The sequence below is a fragment of the Lithobates pipiens genome, unplaced genomic scaffold (genome assembly GCF_037356315.1).
Source record: "Lithobates pipiens isolate NorthernLeopardFrog02 unplaced genomic scaffold, aLitPip1_a1.2 Scaffold_18, whole genome shotgun sequence".
NCBI lineage: Eukaryota > Metazoa > Chordata > Amphibia > Anura > Ranidae > Lithobates > Lithobates pipiens.
This window is the reverse complement of record NW_027507758.1, coordinates 498,821,258-498,839,708: the sequence shown is the minus strand read 5'-3', so window position 1 is coordinate 498,839,708 and position 18,451 is coordinate 498,821,258. Positions and strand designations below refer to the sequence as shown.

At 43.2% G+C, this 18,451-nt stretch overlaps 1 protein-coding gene across 2 annotated transcripts in view; it reads right to left on the bottom strand.

Annotated features, from left to right (window-relative positions):
- Window positions 1-2,411: 2,411 nt before the first annotated feature.
- RYK (receptor like tyrosine kinase) overlaps window positions 2,412-18,451 on the bottom strand; it is a 242,654-nt gene continuing 226,614 nt past the window's right edge. For both annotated transcript variants that reach the window (XM_077488654.1, XM_077488655.1), the window contains exons 13-15: window positions 17,006-17,165; window positions 6,663-6,799; window positions 2,412-5,632 (exon numbers count right to left, since the gene is read on the bottom strand). In XM_077488654.1, coding sequence (XP_077344780.1) covers window positions 5,521-5,632; window positions 6,663-6,799; window positions 17,006-17,165 — 409 coding nt within the window. In that variant the 3' untranslated portion in view covers window positions 2,412-5,520. The remainder of the gene's footprint in view (window positions 5,633-6,662; window positions 6,800-17,005; window positions 17,166-18,451) is intronic.

The window sequence follows — 18,451 nt, the reverse complement described above, 5'->3', positions numbered from 1 at the left end:
TCTCACGGGCAGAGGCATAAAGGGACTTGTAGCTTTGCAACAGCTGGAGGGCCACTAGTTTGAGACTCCTGCTCTAGAGGGAGGACCCTATCCAGGGCCGCATCACAGACATACTTAAGGCCATGCACCAACTGATTTGCCAGTTCTACGCAGACTGGGGAAGTCTGTTGCTTCTCCAATTCATGGTGCAACAACTTTGCCCATTCAGTAAGCGTCTGCGACACTAAGGCCGTGGCCAACACAGGTTGTAACGCTGACCCCAGCACCGTAAACATGGACCGGGCCACTGCCTCAGCCCTTCTGTTGACAGGGTCCTTGAAGGCAGGAGTTCCCTTCTGCCGGAATCGTGGTTACTTTATTCAACCCGGATACCAAGGTGCCCATTTTCTCAGGAGGCTCTCCTCAAAAGGGTAACACACCACCATTCTTCTTAGGACTGAAAAGGCCCATTGCAGGCTTCCCCATTCCTTGTAAATGAACTTATCAAAATAAGTGAAACAAGGAAACACATTGGGCGTGGAGGCCGGTTTGCAGCACCCAAAAGGGACCGCCACCTCTGCAGATGCCCCTGCTGTATCCTGCATCTTCAGGGTATCCCACACCGCTGTGAGAAGTGCTCCTACTAGCTAACTGCGCTAACCCAGACAGTCATTCTCACTGTCCGAACGGTCATGGTCCGCATCCTCTGACGCATCAGAACAGGGGCCGCCAGTCACAGCAGGGCCAGTCTGAATCAGAGCTTTCCTCAGAAGACTGGGTGGTGTGTGTTTAGCTCACCTTGAGCCCGCACGCCGCCTCCACCCTGGCAACAAAGGACACCAGGCCTGCCGACAAAGTCCATAGGCACCGCATTTTGGGCAGGTGAGCCGGTTGCAATAGCAGGGATGTCTATGGAAGAAGCGCCAGCTTCTGATGCCATGCTGACCCTCACTCGCCTGTCACTACTCAGGGACTTAAGGCAAGGGACACAAAATAGCACCCTCCTCACAGCTGCTCGCAGACTGAGGGGCCCCCCGCAGGACTCACCACCATGACAGAGTACTGTGCTGCCGACGTCTGCTCTGCCCTGTGTCAATCACAAAAAGTGTTCTGAGTAAAAAATGCGCCGTTCTGGAAGCATACAGTCACCAGCGCTAGAGGTAAACCATGCTGAGGCTACAAGAAAATGGCCGCCGGCCATTCTAGCAAAAGAACCTCAGAGAAAATGGCTGCCGAACCTTCTAGGAAATGTCTGACAGTAATACACTGACGCTACAGGAAAATGGCCACGGACCGGAGCCTGAACACTTCGCCGTGGCCAGAAAAACAGGGAAAGGAGGAAGGAACCCTAACAGCCATCGCAACCCCCCGCCAAGGCCTGGAGCCTCCCGGCCAGGAACATGCACCGCGCCTCATGCCCAGTCACACAGCAGCCCCAACAGGGGGTGGAGGGAATGAGGGACAGGGAGAGAAGAAAGGGAGAGAGTGAGACACCCCCTAGTCGACCTCCCAGGGAATGCCCATCTGCTCCATCCTGGCGCGGCAAGTGGAGCCGTACTTACCCCTTCTGTCGGGACCGCTGGATGCATTCTAACACAGACCCATCAGCAAGGGGTGGCTGTCCGCCACGGCACACTGACAGCAGTAGCCTGGTCATATGTGTGCCCCGGAGCATATAGCCCACCGACCGCCCCTGGACCAGAAAGGGCCATGCCGTGGCCAAGCCATCACGTAGCTAGGGTCTGCTCACGCTCGATGGCCAGGCTGGGGAGACTACAAGGATCTATATTATCCAGCCTGTCATTCAGCCCGGCTGTTGATTGTAGATCACAGGATCAAAATTGTAGAAAAAATAAAAAAATTCCCAGGACCAAAGGTCCCCTCGGAGCCAGGTCCTTCTCCACTAGGCAGAAAAAAAAAACTGAGCTGCAGGAAGCAGAGTGAGGGTTTATAGCCAGTGGGACCATCTCCTGGGTAGTGTTGTGCAGTTTTGCTGTTTTTACATGTTCTGCCTAGTCCTCTCCTGAAGGTGGCGATATAACCCTAAGGTCAAGATTTAAAAGGAGCTGTGTCCATCAATGAACAAAAGAGAAACAAGTCCGATCCATGGAGGCCCCACCTTTCAACTTACAGGATTTAAAAGATCTTCTACTCACAGCCTGGTGTCAAATACCACAGCATACCTTCAGAGGTCTAATGGAGTCCATGCACTGACAGGTTATGGTGGCAGGTCATGTTATGGCTAATCAGTGTATAGCAACAGGAAGGGGAAAAAAAAAAAAATGTACTGTAGGAAATATCTGGATTGAAGCTGAATATGTCCTAATAAGCTATTCATGTTATCTTGTTATTTTTGGTGGGCGTTTTGTTTTAAATTAAGAATAAAAACTCTGAAAGGTAAACTTTGCTGCGGGCAATATGAATCAGACAGGTTTTGTAAAAAGTTTTTATTTAAAATATATACACAATCCCATGAAATGTATCTTTCCCGCACGCTAATGTTCAGACTCTTTCATTCAACATAACACTGGTAAAACCAATTTGGAAGCCTTCCATGCATTATGCCGAGTAATTGGTTGGCAGACAATTTGGTACTTGTATTTGGAGCGTGATTTCATGCATCACTGGATGAAAACAAAATCACCAACTGTACAACCTATTAGACTCACGATTTTGGACAAAAGGAAATTTGTACAAAATTGTCCAACAGTGTCTTCTAACATAATGGGGGTTTATCTATAATCTTAGCAAGATAAAGATATCGATTAGCAATAGAACTTTGTGAAATCATCATTAAACGCCTAAGTGATATTTAAAGGCATATTCAACAAGAAGCAGTGGCGACGTGAAAATGTATAATCACAAAATGAATCAGTCAGAGCAGGAATATATTAATTAGCCTTTGGAACATGCTTGTTCTAGGTTCCTCACCAGACAGGAAAAAATAAATGCGCATATTTTTGCAGGGAAAAAAATGGTGCATGTATTTTTACTTCTACAGAAGCCTGCAAAGCATTGGGGTGGATAAGTGGTGCAATGTCAGGCCCCTGCAGACATGACTGCAGCTGCTTGCACCTCCATACGGGCTGTTAGAAAGCTGGCAATAGTGGTCAGCGGACTACAAGAGGGCTCACCAGTGCCCTCGCAGTCCACTTGAGAACTACAAGTCTGTCTGCAACGGGGGAAGACGGGGCTTGTAGTCTCCTCATTCACAGATCGCTGGAACAAGTTACATGTTATACCCTAAATCATGGGTCTCCAACCTGTGGCCCTCCAGGTGTTGCGGAACTACAGGACCTATGAGGCATTGCAAAGCTGACTGTTACAAACATGACTCCCAAAGGCAGAGGCATGATAAGACTTCTAGTTCTGCAACAGCTGCAGGGCCCCAGGTTGGACACCCATGCCCTAAATACAGGTGTAACATGTACCATGTTCCAAAGGTGAACTTAGCATTTAAGGTTGACAGCCTCCAAGTATGCACTTTTAAAAGCAAGTCAGCTCCCATATCCTATTCCAACAGATTCCAGTCGGTGGCAATTCCTTTACCAAGAATTTCCCCACATCAGAAATAAGGTAATCAAGGTGGTGCTATATGGAATGAAACAAGTACAGCAAACAGCTTATTTTTTTTTATTTCTTTTTTTTTTTAATCAAAAGGCAGTTTGATGGGCTGCTGTGGGTTATTGCACTTCAAATATCACTTTTTTGCACTGAGTAAGCCTTACTCTGTTTCTCCATGCTGCCGAAAATCTACAGGTGCAAGATGTCCCCTGACAAAAGTTTCTGTAGTGTACTAAACAGGTCGCCTACCCTTGCAATTTTTGTGACTGGTCCCCTTGGTTGTATCCGAACTAAAAAAGCAAGACATGAGGATAAGCGTTGCCGTGGGCTCCATCAAGGGAATAAAAGCATACGTTTTAAAAGAAAATCCCATCGTGAAGGAAATATGGAGGCTGCCACTGGTGATCTTTCCTACCATAAAAGTCAGCTACTTGGATGTTATCCTCACCCCCGGCTTCAAAACTTGAAGTGACAAACCCAAAACAAGTATGTATATAACTTTTTTCCCTCTGATGTTCAGCAACTGCACAGGTTAGTGACTCAAAAGGTCAAAAGCCAGGTGAACATCATTTTTAGAAGGTTCTTCAATTGCAAATTCCATATTTTGTAGGTTTTGTGGCAGCAACACTCTTGCTGTTCCTGTATGAAAATGCATGTCAAGAAAAAATGTGGTTGGTTCAAATCTATGTGCAGCAGTTTAGTGTGAAAGAAAAGGGGAAAGTCTATGGGCCCATTTACATCTACATGTGCACACAGGCCTAATGGCAGGTGACATTGGGCAGTTAAATAAAAAAGCCTGACATTCGGCCCCTTGTTTAAGGGAGCTAGGCTGGCTTCTGTTGGACGAGCATGCCGGAAAACCAGCAGCCGACCAGCTCCCAATCAGCACTCTCAGCCAACCACTGGGATGTAAAAAAAAACAAAAACAAAGAACCCACAAAACGTATATTGTGTACTAGGCTTGAGACACCACATTCATGGATGCACCGCAAGGAAACCTGAATAGCAGCAATGCAACTTTGAGACAAGCCGACAGTATGCTGCAGAAACTTTTACTGTATATTTCACCCAGTTTCCAACAAGAATGGCTGAATTTTGGATCTGGATTGTTCACTACCACAATGACAATGACTGGGACCTCACTATAAAAGTGTACCACCACTGTGGTTCCAACTGTACAAACCCAATAGCTGTACACATTTAGCAACACAAAGAAAAAAATGTTGCTCCTATAAACATCAACTGACAGGTCAGTTTTCGAGAGCAACGATAACAAATATTTAGTGTTGGCACTTCGTAAAATGAAATAACACATCAAGCACACATGCTAACCAGACTGTACCATATCCATATTGCTGCTACAAAAACCAGACTTATTCCAGGTTTTTGTAACAGCACAGTGTACCTTGCATCTGAAATAGAAATGCTGTGTGAGCAGAACAGAACATGAAAATATAACTTTTCTGTACAAAGTGAACTGCTGCGTCACAATATGTAAATAAGTATACATGACGAGGCATTGTCAAGTGTTATAACTTATCTTTTCACCCTTTTACAAAGGAACAATGCATCTTAAAGACATCAAAACATAACAAATATAAAAAAAAAAATACACAGTCCTATATATTAAAAAAAAGTAACAAAGGAGATAGTTTAAAAAGTCCATTATTTATAAAGTACAAATGTCTGTATAGCATCAAGAATGTCCCTTGTCAAAGAAAAAAAAAATAGTGTTTTGCTCCTGGAACGAAAGCTATATTGTGTTTCATGGTGTAGTGTTTACTCCTGACAAGTTCCAGGAAAAAACAAAATCTAATAGCTAAAAAATACTGGATATAAAAGTATCTTACAGGGAAAGTTTAAAAACTGAGGGTAACATATGATCCCTAAGGCACTGTGTTGTGAGAGCTTTATACAGGAGGAGGAGGTCAGTCTAGTCCATGCTGTGTGATATTCCCAGCGATCATCAGGCTGGTCTCAGACATAGGCACCAAGCGCTGAGTGGAATTCAGTTAGACATTGTACCAGCTGTTGAAACTTGGGTCTTTCTTCTGGGTCCAGAGCCCAACAACATGCCATAACTGCAAACCTGTGTGGTGACAGAGATTTGAAAGGTTAGTGCTGCTTCCACAATATTAATATTAATCATTACAAAAGTGGGGTCAACCAGAAGATATGAGTTGTATCCATGAAAGTAAAACTAAATCTTACAACAGTGGGGTGAACCAGTGGTTATCTGTGAACCCTAGTCAGATGCTTAGCCCCTATATGGTAGAGCGGCACGATTCTGGGAAAAATGAGAATCACTATTTTTTTTGCTTAGAATAAAGATCACGATTCTAGCGGAGTAACATCTTTCTCATTATACAAAAAAATTGGGCTAACTTTACTGTTTCGTTTTCTAAGTAATTTTCTAGTAAAAAATAATAATTTTAACTTAAAACCAACAAGTGTCAGAAAAAGGTTTGGTCTTTAAGTGGCTAAACGTCCCTCTTTTACTGACTGAAGCTCATTCCTTTGATCTAAAGAACAAAACATTACAATGTTTATAGTTTGCACAGCAGCTGAGGAATGTTGTGAAAACTTAGCAGACTAAGTGCCAGTTCACACTACCGCGACTTGTCAGGCGACTTAGTCGCCTGACAAGTCACGCTCCGTTCTGTACTATGGAACCATTCGAATAGGAGCGACTCAAGTCGATCTGACTTAGAAAAAGGTTCCTGTACTATTTTTGAGGCGACTTCAGGCGACTTGCATTGACTTCTATACAGTATTCACTGCTGAAGTCGTGTGCAGGTCGCGTCTGTGAGTCACGCTGCAAGTCGTGTCGCCCCGTGTGAACGGGCACATAGCATTGTCACTTGAGCAGAGAACTCTGCATAGAATTGGGAAAATACTGTTAAGACAGCAAGGGGGAAAGAACAACGATCTTGAGTCTTAATGATTAATCTAGCAGCTCAACTATATAGTCCAAAAAGGTAAAATCCGCCTGCTAAAACTGAATGATCCACCTATGAAAATACATAATGCATAGACTTTGAAAACCACATGGCAAGTGCTTGGCTGACCTTGATTTTAAAAGCAAATGTACCAGTTTTATGAGCAGGTAACATACTTACAGTTCATCAGGACAGTTGATTGGCTGAGCAATTCTGTAGCCGTCCTTAAGGTAAGCAGCCATTTCAAAAGGATCAATGTCAACATAAGGAGTTTGGCCCAGTGTCATCAGCTCCCACAATGTTACACCAAATGCCCACTGCAAAGAAACATGTATGGTTAGCATAAAATAAAGTGTCTTATTCCCAAGCAACAGGTAAGGGTAAAATTAAAATATAGATTTTCAAACACAACAGGTAGGACTTTTTGAAGCGGAAGCTGTGATAAAAGTGTAGTGATGGCAATATTCAATTAACTCAAAGCATTACAAAACCAGGAATCGGATTTTTATCTGGTGTACAATAAAAGCCAGTGCAGGAATGGAAGGAGAGGTATTCGCTCAGTGCCAGAACATTGTTTGTAGAGCAAGAATGGTGAATGACTGCTAGGAAGAGTAATGATGGGCTCAGGCGTGTTTGGTTAGTAACAGCCAGGAAGCCATAACTGCACATCGCTAATCATAGGCAGCATGTGTATGTGCAGTCGCGGCACAGGAAATGCATCACTGCCTATGACTAAGGATGTGCAGTATGGGCTTCCAGACGGGTATGATCTGAACACGCCTGAGCCCACCCTAACTAGATAAGTTGTCATCCCCAAATTTTAGATAAACATGTACCGGAAATTTTTTCGTCATGGGACACAGAGTAAGGCTAATATTCATTACCTGCTGGGTTATACTCCATCTCCAGGTGAATGGACACTGGTAGACCAAAAGGTCTTTAAACAGGAAGTGGTCTCCTATATAACCCCTCCCACAAAAGGAAGCACTTGAGTTTTGTAGCAAGCACTGAATCCTTAAAAAAGAGGGGAGATCTGTGTCCCATGATGTACTCAAAGAAAATGATTTTACAGGTAAGTATGATGAAAAAAAAAATACTATTTTCTTTTTCATACATCATGGGACACAAGAGTCAGGCTAATATTCATTACCTGCTGAGATGTCCCAGAGCAATAGCCTTGAGGGAAGGGAGACACCCTGCGAAACAATAGCCATTAGAACTTATACAGCAGCCTGCAGCATACTCTAGTCGAAAACCGAATTATCGGCTGCGCGAACATCCACTTGATAAAATTTTGTGAATGTATGCAATGAAGACCAGGTAGCAGCCTTACAAATTTGAGCCACAGATACCTGCTGGAGAAAAGCCTAGGAGGTTCCTACATCCCTGGTAGAATGAGCTCTCACCCTAAGGGAGGAGATTTGTTTCAGACTGTAGGCCTGAATGATCAATTGACTGACTCAATTAGCAATGGAAGCCTTGGAAGCTGCCTGCCCCTTCTTGGGTCCTTTTGGTAAAACAAAAAAATCTCTGGAGATCTAGACAAATAAACCTAGACTGCCTGGACAACGTCCAAAGAATGCAGTCGCCTCTCTTCCGTTGAGCGAGGCTGAGAGGGAAAAAAAAAAAAAAAAAGGCAAAATAATGTTCCAATTTAATTTTGGCAAAAAGGAAGAAACAGGTCAAAATACGACCCTGTCATGGTGAAGGATCAAGTATGGTTCTCTGCACAAAGGGACTGCCAACTTAAACACCCTTCTAGCCAAGGTGATGGCCATCAGGAAGTCTATCTTGTGTGACAGCAGGTCTAATGGAATTTCCTCGATAGGTTCAAATGGTTGTTTGTGTAACACAGACAGCACCAAGTTCAAATCCCAAGGACACATAGGTGACCTAATGGGGAGAAGCAAGCGAGTTGCCCGCTGCATAAAGGTTCGGATCAGTGAATGGGAGGCTAAAGGCCTTTGGAAGAACACTGATGGGGGTCGAAACTTGATCTCTGATTGTACTCAAAGCCAATTTGATTTCCACAGCTGACTGTAGAAAAGAGAATTCTCCCAATCACGTACTTCGGAGGATGCCATTCTTTTGTTTCACAACAAACAATATAAGTTTTCCAGACTTTATGATAAATCTTTCTAGTGACAGCTTTTCTAGCATTCGCTAGGGTAGACACTACTTGTCCCGAGATGTCACGGTCCTTCAGCACCCTGGCTTCAAAAGCCATGCCGTCAAATTAAGAAATTGTAAATTGGGGTGGAATATAGGACCTTGAGACACTAGAACGGGGGGACATGGAAGCGTCCATGTCCCGTCTATTGCCAGTCTCTGGTGCCACCAAAATAGCTGGAACCCCCTCTCTCAAACTTGTGCAACAAATGTGGTAGGAGAGGGATTGGAGGGAAAGCATAAACCAGGGAGTACCGGCTCCATGTAATGATCAGAGCATTGCTGATTGCCAGAGGATCCCATGTTTGGGACACAAATTGCTGTAGCATGTTGTTGAACCTGGATGCCAATAGGTTGGACCTCTGGCCATCCCCAAGGCTGGCAAATTTCCTGGAACACCCCTGGGTGTAGGGACCATTTCCCTCCCCTCGGCAGATCTGCGGGCTGCTGAGATAATCTGCCTTCCAGTTCTCTACTCCCAGGATATGGACTGCCGATAGAATCAGCACAAGTCCCTCTGCTCATGCTAGTATATGGTTCACCTCCTTCAGAGCTGAATGACTCCTGGTACGGCTTTGGTGGTTTAAATAGACCACTGCAATGGCATTGTCGGACTGAACCCTAATGGGGCAGTCCTAAAGCTCCACCCTCCAGGACCATAGGGCAAGATGTACTGCCTGTAATTCCAGGACGTAGATGGGCAGGATCTGTTCTGTCCCTGACCATTACCCCTGAGCTGTGAGCCCTTCTAGGGTCGCTCCCCAATCTGAGAGACTGGAATCTGTAGTCAGTACTCTCCAAATTAGCGGGAGAAAGGATTTTCCCTTTAGAGAGGTTCTGATCCTGCAACCACCAGTTTAGGCTTAAGCATGCCCGAGAAGATAAGCACATTGGATAATCCAGGGCTTGTCCTCTTCTGTTCCAAGCCAAGATGTCTTGTTGTAAAGGCCTGGAATGGAACTGGGCATAAGGCACTGTCTCGAAGGCGGATACCATCCTCCCTAGAAGACTCACACAGAGCCAAATCAAGAGTTGTCTGGTGCCCGTTATCCGACGCACCTGAATCTTCAGGGCACAGATCCTTGCAGGTGGCAAGAATACTCTTGCTTGAACCGTATCTAGCATCAGACCCAAATGTTTCAGACTTTGGGCTGGTTTCAAGGCTGACTTTTCGGTATTTATGATTCAGCCTAAACTTTTTACATACCGCACTGTGCATATTATGGTCTGTTCTAGAGCTTGTAATGAGTGATCTCTGAGCAGGAGGTCATCCAGATACCTGTGCACCAGGATCCCTTGGGCCCTTAAAAGACCCAGTACTGGTGCTAGGACCTTTGTGAACACCCAGGGAGCTGTACCAAGCCCAAAGGGCAGACCCACAAACTGAAAATGCCGTTCCTCTATTGTAAAACATAGAAACCTCTGATGAGGCTGAAAGATAGGTATATGTAAATACGTGTCTTTTATATCGATGGAGGCTAGAAAGTCTCCCCTCTGGAGTGAGGCTACTATTGAGCGGACAGACTCCATCTGAAAGGACTATCAGTAGATATTTGTTCAGGGATGTTCGGTCCAAAATGGGCCTTGTGTCCCCGTTTGGTTTCTGAACCATAAACAGGTTTGCGTAAAACTGTGTGCCCCTTTAGAATAAAGGAAGCTCTACAATCACTCCTTGATGCACTAGATGATGTAAAGCTTGAAGCAATTAGTTTATTTTTGGAGGGTTCGAGGGAATGCTGGATCTTAAAAACCTCTGAGGGGGAACCCCCCACAACTCCAGCTTGTAGCCACAAGATATAAAATTGAGGTGACCCACTCGTCCTGAATTATTGTACTCCAAATGTCTACAAAGTGAAGCAGCCTCAATGGTGTGGGGGCACCTATCAAAAGGAGGGCATGGTGCTGGGTTTAGAAGAAATTTGGACCCAGGGTTTCTTCTAGCCCTGCGGCCTGCCCATAGTGTCCTGTTGGCGGTGGAACCCCTTTGACATCTCTGAGGTTTTAAACGAGGAATGTCTGGTGCTTTTCTTCACAGGAAGTAGAGAACTCTTCCCTCCAGAAATCTTTTGGATGTATTTGTCCAAATGATCACCAAATAAACGTTTCCCATGAAAAGGGAAACCTGCCAATAACCTTTTACAAGTTCTTAAGCCACAAAAGTCTGCACATATGTATAGACAAGAGAGCCAATACTGCTGTATTGAATCCTTGAAGGTGTCAACTGCAAAACACAGCACTCGAGAAATATCTATCTTACTTTCAGGCAGATCATCCTCCTGGTCAGGTCTATCAGGCTATTTGACCTGATCCTTTACAGACTGGTAGATAACAATTGCTGCAACAGCTGGTTGAATAGCTGAACTGGCCAAAGAAAAGGGAAGCCTTTAATAATGACTCCAATTTTTTGTCAACAGGGTCTTACAAGCCCTGTGTGTTAACTACCGGACAAAGTTTTGTTTCAGGAAGAGACTGCGAGACTACGACTGGCATGATCAATTTTTTTAACAAACTTTTCATCCATGGGACATAAAAGGGAAAACTAAAACCTCTTTAGGAAGATAAAAAATCCTGTCAGGATGTTCCTAATTGACATACACCACCTGTTCCAACAGGGGATGTAGTGGGAAAGCCTATGCGGCCTGAAGAGGGCTTAGGTATCCCAAAGGAGGACAAGGAGGGGTTCAGTCACCTCTGCAAGAGGCAACTTAAAGGCAGAATGAACCATTTTGATCAGAGTCAGGATCAAAAGCCTCTGCCGCTGAGAGGCAGACACCAACTGCATATCTTCTTGTTCATATTGCTCGGAGGCAGACTCATCTGTCGAGTCCTCCACAGAATCCTGAGCTTTAAGCTCTTCCCCATCCTCAACCCATTCCTGCTCCAGACTAAGAGGCTCTGGGGAGGCGGATCTGTCACGCTTCTTGCCACCCTGCGGGAAGGAGGCAATCATGCCAGCAATCCTGTGCTTTAACCTGGCTAGGTTGGAGAAGAGTTCATCCTTGGTGATAAAGGGTGAAGCAGAAGCGTTGACTGTAGGCACAATACCAGAAAGGTACAGTGGCTCAGATTGCCCGGAAGCCTCTGGTCCTTCAGGGGATACAACTGGGTTCATCAGGAACTACTGACGACATAGGTGTGCCCTTCCCTGTAGTGTTAGTCCAGCTCAACTTTTTTGAAGACATTTACCAGCCACAAAAGGAGTACTTGGGTGTAGTACTGAACCACCTAAGAAGGGAGACCCTTTAATAGGGCTCACCAAGCCCCTATGTAACAATCCTGCTAAGCACCTTTAGCCTGCCAAGCAACACTTGGTGACTCATGTGACCCGAGTAAGGAGAAATGAACTGCTGCAGGTGTCTGTTCAGAGCCTGCTCTGTGTCCCGCAGCTGCCTTCTGGAAGAACCACATGCTTTGACTACACAGCTTAAATAAACTGGGTGTCCGCCGGAACGTTCTGAGCACGCACGCTGTCCCGGTGAATAGGCGTGGCTGTATTTGACGCAAATCTTCATGAGCCCAGATAAAGACTACTGCTCATGTGCAGTGAAACAGCCATATGTTTGGCAGCCATGGCACACGCGAAGTCCAATGGTGCTTTTGCGAATGCACATGCGCCATGGCCGCCAAACAACTGTTGAGCACATAGGCACTCTTGCGAACGCACATGCGGCATCATACAGGTAAAAAACAGCCAGACAAGCAAAAAAATAAAATAAAAAATATATACACTTTGCAAACACCCACAACTAGCCTAAAACTCCCTTGTACGTTCACCACACACGTGTTCAGCCTCTAGCTATCTTGACTGATTGTTACAATCACTGGGACACCACACAATAAGTAAAAGGGCAGTTTAGAAACTAAGAGGCCAAACTTCACCCATCAGGTTGTTTCCTGTCACTTAAGGACTGGGAACCCTTTTCATGTTTAGGGTCCACTCCCTTAGACCTGTACAGCACCCTGCAGAAATGCCTTAGCGCTGTAGTGTCCAGGATTCCACTTTGCAGGGTCCAGCGCCTGGAGGCCGCATTACTGGGAAAACCACGCAGGATCTAGAGTCTTCTTTGCAAGGCTCGAATATTATTTATCTAAGCATATAAAGCCTATGTCAAATGGATCTGAACGGTCAATCCCTTGATTCATTTAAGAACCGTTTGTGGGACTAGAGGGCTCAAACACACCGTGCCAGCCACCTAGCAGATACTGGTAAAAAACTGAAGTGCTTCCTGTGTGGGAGGGGTTATATATGGGATCACTTATTGTCTAAAGACCTTTGGTCTACCAGTGTCCATTCACCTGGAGATGTAGTAAAACCCAGCAGGTAATGAATATTAGTGTCCCATGATGTATGAAAAGGAAAAGTGAATTTGACTGACCTGTACTGCCACATCAGTACAGTATAGGACACAGGCTGAGTATTCATAGTCCCTAGGTTATAGGCTTGTACCTTTAAGTGATTGGACACTGGCAAAGCTTATGAAGCTATACCGCCTGGGCATCCCCTATAACCCTTCTTCACAGAGTCCTCTGGTTTAGCAAGCATTTTAAAGTAACAGATGGTGTCCTGTGCTGTACATCAAGATATGCAATTTACAGGCAAGTCAAAATTTCAAGTACAGGACACAGGCTTGATATTCATAGACCCCCAGAACATCACCAATGAATGATAATGGTAGGGAACAAGACAAACAGAACTGTGCCAACAGATCCAACAAATAATAATAATAATAATAATTTAAAAAAAAAACACGTTCAGCTTTCAGAAATTCACTTAAATTTGGATATAAAGTAATCAAAGATTACCTTTATGTCATGCCTGGTGTTCTCATGGAGTCTGCACTACTGTCTATTATCAGGCTTGCTACCGGGTGTGCTCACGCTGTTGTATAGGAAACCTGGTCCATGGGCCCAGTTCAGAATACAAGAATATGCAGTGGAAAAACCTCCGCCCCATGTACACACTGCATGTGGCCAAAGGCTGGATTTGTACATCAGAAAGGCTGGTGCTACTGCTATATGCGACTGCTCATCCAAGCAATTACATAAGATTAGAGGCTCAGACTAGCCCTGCATGCAGACTTTGTGCTATGGCTGCATACAAACTGGACTATTAGCTGCTGCCCAAAAATGCTACCCCTGAATGCAGAGTGCTGCTACATCCAGATATGGCATTTAGTCACTTTCACACACAGCAGCTTATTCACTTGTCTACATGTGGCCTACATCTGTGGAAAACTACAGCCACAAATCAATTACATGTTGAATTAAACAAATTGCAGTACAAAAAAAAAAACACACAAAAAAAACCACATTCCTTTGAAATTAAGTCAGATTTCTGGATCAACACATACGTAACAGCACTTGGTTACACACGTAACTTGAACATAAAGGATACTGACTGTTCCTTTACCTTCTTGACTAGCTCTTACCAACAGTTCAGAACTTACTCAATTTCCACTTACAGTTACTGAAACCAAAAGAAACGCCAAACATAAATCACACTTCGTTTCACCAAACAATATGGAGTACTCCACAGGGATTGGGACTCAGAAAAGCCATGACCCCAGATTTGTATTCTTTCCTCAGCCAGGTCAACTATTAGGACTTTGGGCTGGGAACTAGTCTCTTAAGTACTGCTTCAATAGAAGGAAGTCTATGATTTCACAATTCTTATAAAAACAGGACTTTTCAGCAATGTACTGGACACAAGGGACTTGGTATCTCAAGAAGTCTTGAGAGCTGATAAGCTTTGAATGGGTTTAAATGTGAGTTTTTTTTTTAATTATTGAATGATGCATTGTTTGTTTTCTGTCTAATCTGCTTCACATTCTAGGTTACAAAAAAAGAATAAGGATTGTTGTGTAAGGCTTACAAAACACTGTATGGAATGCTAACATAGTTAAATAACCTTATATTGACTAGATTTACTTTGCGGGTCATGCAAACATCAATTATGATATGCATGTCTGAAACCTGTAAAGTCACTGCCAAATGCTAATTGTCTCTTATGTGGAGCTCAGCTTTGATACTGTCTGAACCACAAGTATGCTGATCAAGTAAGAGGAACAAATGTGACATTTTGCAGATTCATTCTATGGTTGTTTATTTAAAGTATAAATAAAGCTTTGGAAAACGTGGAGCAGGATTAGAATAACTGTCAGGGTTTTATCCCCGTCTGTGCCCCCCCGTTATGGTCAAAGCAATAAACATGACAAATAGGGTAAATCTCTCTAAGTGAATGACAATCCCAAATTATGGGTTGTTCCCAGTACAGTAATAGAGGGAGAAATCTTCCAAATTGGACACTAATTCTAATGACAACCAGAAATTCCTTCACTTTGGTAGTATCTCCTCTAGCTTCCCGTTTTGGGTATGGGGCATGAATGTAAAGGGACATCTCTGTAATGGGACATAAATGGTAAAAAAAAACCTGACAGAGATCATAACCCTGCAGTATGCAATACCAAATGAAAACAAGTTTTGCCTTCCACAGTACAAGGAGTGATCAAAGTAGGATACCATTATTTGGCTTTGTAATGGCTGCACCAATAAGGCAAACCAAGAAATTCTGGTGGTAATATCTAGCTACTATAGCTTTGTAAGGGGCCCAGGGAAAACGTCATAGCTTGCAGGCTGGTTTTAGGGAATAGTAATTTCACATACACATTAGAAAGCTTCCCCTCATTTACCAGAATAACTGCCATAAAATCTCTTCTACTGAGCGATTTAAGGCTATTGGACGTTCTCACCCATGAATGAAATATTTTCTAGGCCGAGGTGTTTGTTCTCTATCCAAACAAGCACACATCTTGCTCCAAACTCAGTGTAGAGTGAAAGTTAATAATACAGACAAGGTGAAGTAGAGTTTCTCGTAAGAGGCGGTTCACTTTCTGTATGTATATAGGAAGAGTGGGCACCGGCAATGTTATTCAGTTTCATCAACATGCCCATGTTGGGAAGCAGAATCTTGCTACAAGTATAGCTTAAGCTTTACGTAGGTCTACATAAAAGAACGGAAAAAAAAAAAAAAAAAAAAAAACCCACTACAAATAACCCTTCAAGCTTCTGTGTGCTGGGAAGATAGCTCAATTCTGGTTAATGTTCACATTAAGAAACTAGTTTCTATAAACTACACAAAGGAAGAAAACCTAACTCATAAGGGATAAAAGTACTTCATGCTGTGCCAAGTTTTTTTTTTTGCTATTTAATGTTAGCTTTTGGCTTGCAGACTGTAGACTCCACAAGTGGGCTGCATTTGATGGAGACCATAGAATGCAGGCTTTGTTGGGTATCGGAATGGTATCTGCTCTATGCTAGAAATAATCCTCTGTATCAGAAAACATGCATCTCATGCCTACATTTTTACTTGTCTACTAAAACCTACTGTATTGCTATGAGGTACTGTAGTTTATGGTCGACATTTACCTGTAACAGGAGAACAGAAGCTATGCTAGAATAAAGTAATCTTTGTCACCATGTTACAATTCAGCAGGAAAAAAATGCACTAACATCAGTAGGAGGAAACTCACAATTTTGATAACATGTTCAATGAAAATGTCAACAACCCTCCCATTCTTCTTCACTTTGAGACCAACATCCAGGTGCTGAGTCAGACTGTTTATTCCAACTACAATCATGCTGAAAAGCAGTTTCTAGTTCTTGGCATTTATATTATCATAACTAGCTGGAAGGTACTGTGTGCATACTGCCAAAGATATTGAAGGATCTAAGAGACTACTAATCCATTATAGATATATCAGGATACTGCTTTTTCTGCATTACAAGTTTTTATTCATATAATAAGCAGACATATGTTACATTATAATTAGCTGCTCTGGTGATGTAAAGGGGTTAAGGTTGGAGAGCTGGTTTAAAGCAGAACTCCAGGTTCTAATAAAAATGTTAAGAAAACCAGCATGTCACTGGGTAGCAATGTTTTAGAGCCGGTTTCAAATTTTGGAAAGATTTCTCCAGGTCAATGAACCTAATCTAGCAAAACCTGCCATTTTATTACCAGATTTTAACAACACCCACTGTGACTGTGGAACCTTCTACAGTCCATACAAAGATTTGGGTCTTGTTCACAACTCCCGGGTGTGCTGTGTTAATGCACTGCATTCATTTTAAATAGGCTGCCAATGCACCCCAGTGTGGTTAAAGCCACAACTGACCCCTTTTTTCAGGGATGCAACACACAGCAGTTAGTTACAGTACTACACTGTTGTGAGCCTGGACTTCATATCAGACCAATTTGCACAAAAAAACAAAAAAAAAAACGAAGAGATTTTAAGTAGTCTATATTAGCTAAACCTAATAAACATTAAATAACATTTACTGAAAATGGCAAGACTTACCACATCACCAGCACTGGAGAACTCCTTGTTAACCAAACTCTCAAGAGACATCCATCGTACCGGACGGTTTTCATTGTCTCCAAGACAATGATAATCCATAGGGAAGAGATCACGGGATAGTGCGTTATCTGTAATCTTCACTTGAAGAGACTCATCAATCCTGGGAAAATTGGCAAAGCATATATTCCATAAAAAGTTTTAGGAAAACACAATTCTTGAACTGAAAATGTAGATGGAAGAATATCTACATAAAGGGCGAGATGTGTCAGGACCCTCTTCTTGGTCATTTAGGCCATATATGGTGCAAATCTTTCCTCCATGGGCTGCATGAAAGAAATTTACACACTTTCCTCATCAACACAGTGTTGACAGGATAATCCCTCCTGCTGAGCAATTGTGCAAAACAGTGATTATCGCTTGCGTCTACAGAAGCCGGTTGTGATAATCGCAAGCGAATCCAGCAGGCTGGTTGTACCAAAGTTGATCAATCAACTTTGTACATTCAGCCTGTCCACTAATGGTTCAAATCTCGGGCAGTTCCTGCTGAACCGGCCAAGATTCGAACCGTGTATGGCTGGGCCTTCGTATACTTGAGGATAATTTACTAAAGGATTTGAGAATGTTCATACAATAAATTGTATGGATATTCACGTAAATTATCTAATCATGCAGATAAAAGGCATGAACCAGGATTTTCTTTTCAAAAAATTGGATAATTTAAGTTAATATTCATACATTATATTGAACATTTTGAAATCTTGTATTAAATCAGCCTTATTCAGTCGCCCCTAAGTAATTTGAATTGTTGCTATGCAGGCCAGTATAGCACAACAGTGAACCAGCAATTTGAAACCCTGTAGTACCCAGCTAACATGAAATGACTAGTATTTACCAAAAAGGTCTGGGATATGGTTTAGGTAAGCCTTTGTTACTGTTTTATACATTGCAATGTCAGCTCTTTCCTACATTAGAATTTTGCTTTTATGTTAGAAGTGGGTTGTAAGTAATGTTTCCTTTTCTGGCTAGCAGAACTGCTAAAAATCTTTGCTTTAAAGGGAATCTGAGGATAGAAATATGGGAGCTGCCACTACAGATTTCCTGTAAAAGGTATAGACTCTGGGCTCTTATCCTTGCCCTTGCTTCAAAATATAATAAGTCACCGAGTTGAGACAAAGTATGCTGGGTAGGAGTTCAGACTTATTGACTGCATGCTTATTCCTATCCAGAAATATATTAGTCAGTAAAAACCCAGACCAGTATCATGATCACAGCCCTACAGACTGCAACTTTAAGAGGAAACATGGGGCTGTCATTGGTGACCTAACGCTAGGAAATGGTAGCTGTCCTGCTGTCTGACTTATAGCATGTAGCAACCAAAGGCAGATTGAAGTCAGACATCCTGTCGTCCATACCTGTGGCAGGTCAGTGCCAAAAAGGACTGACATC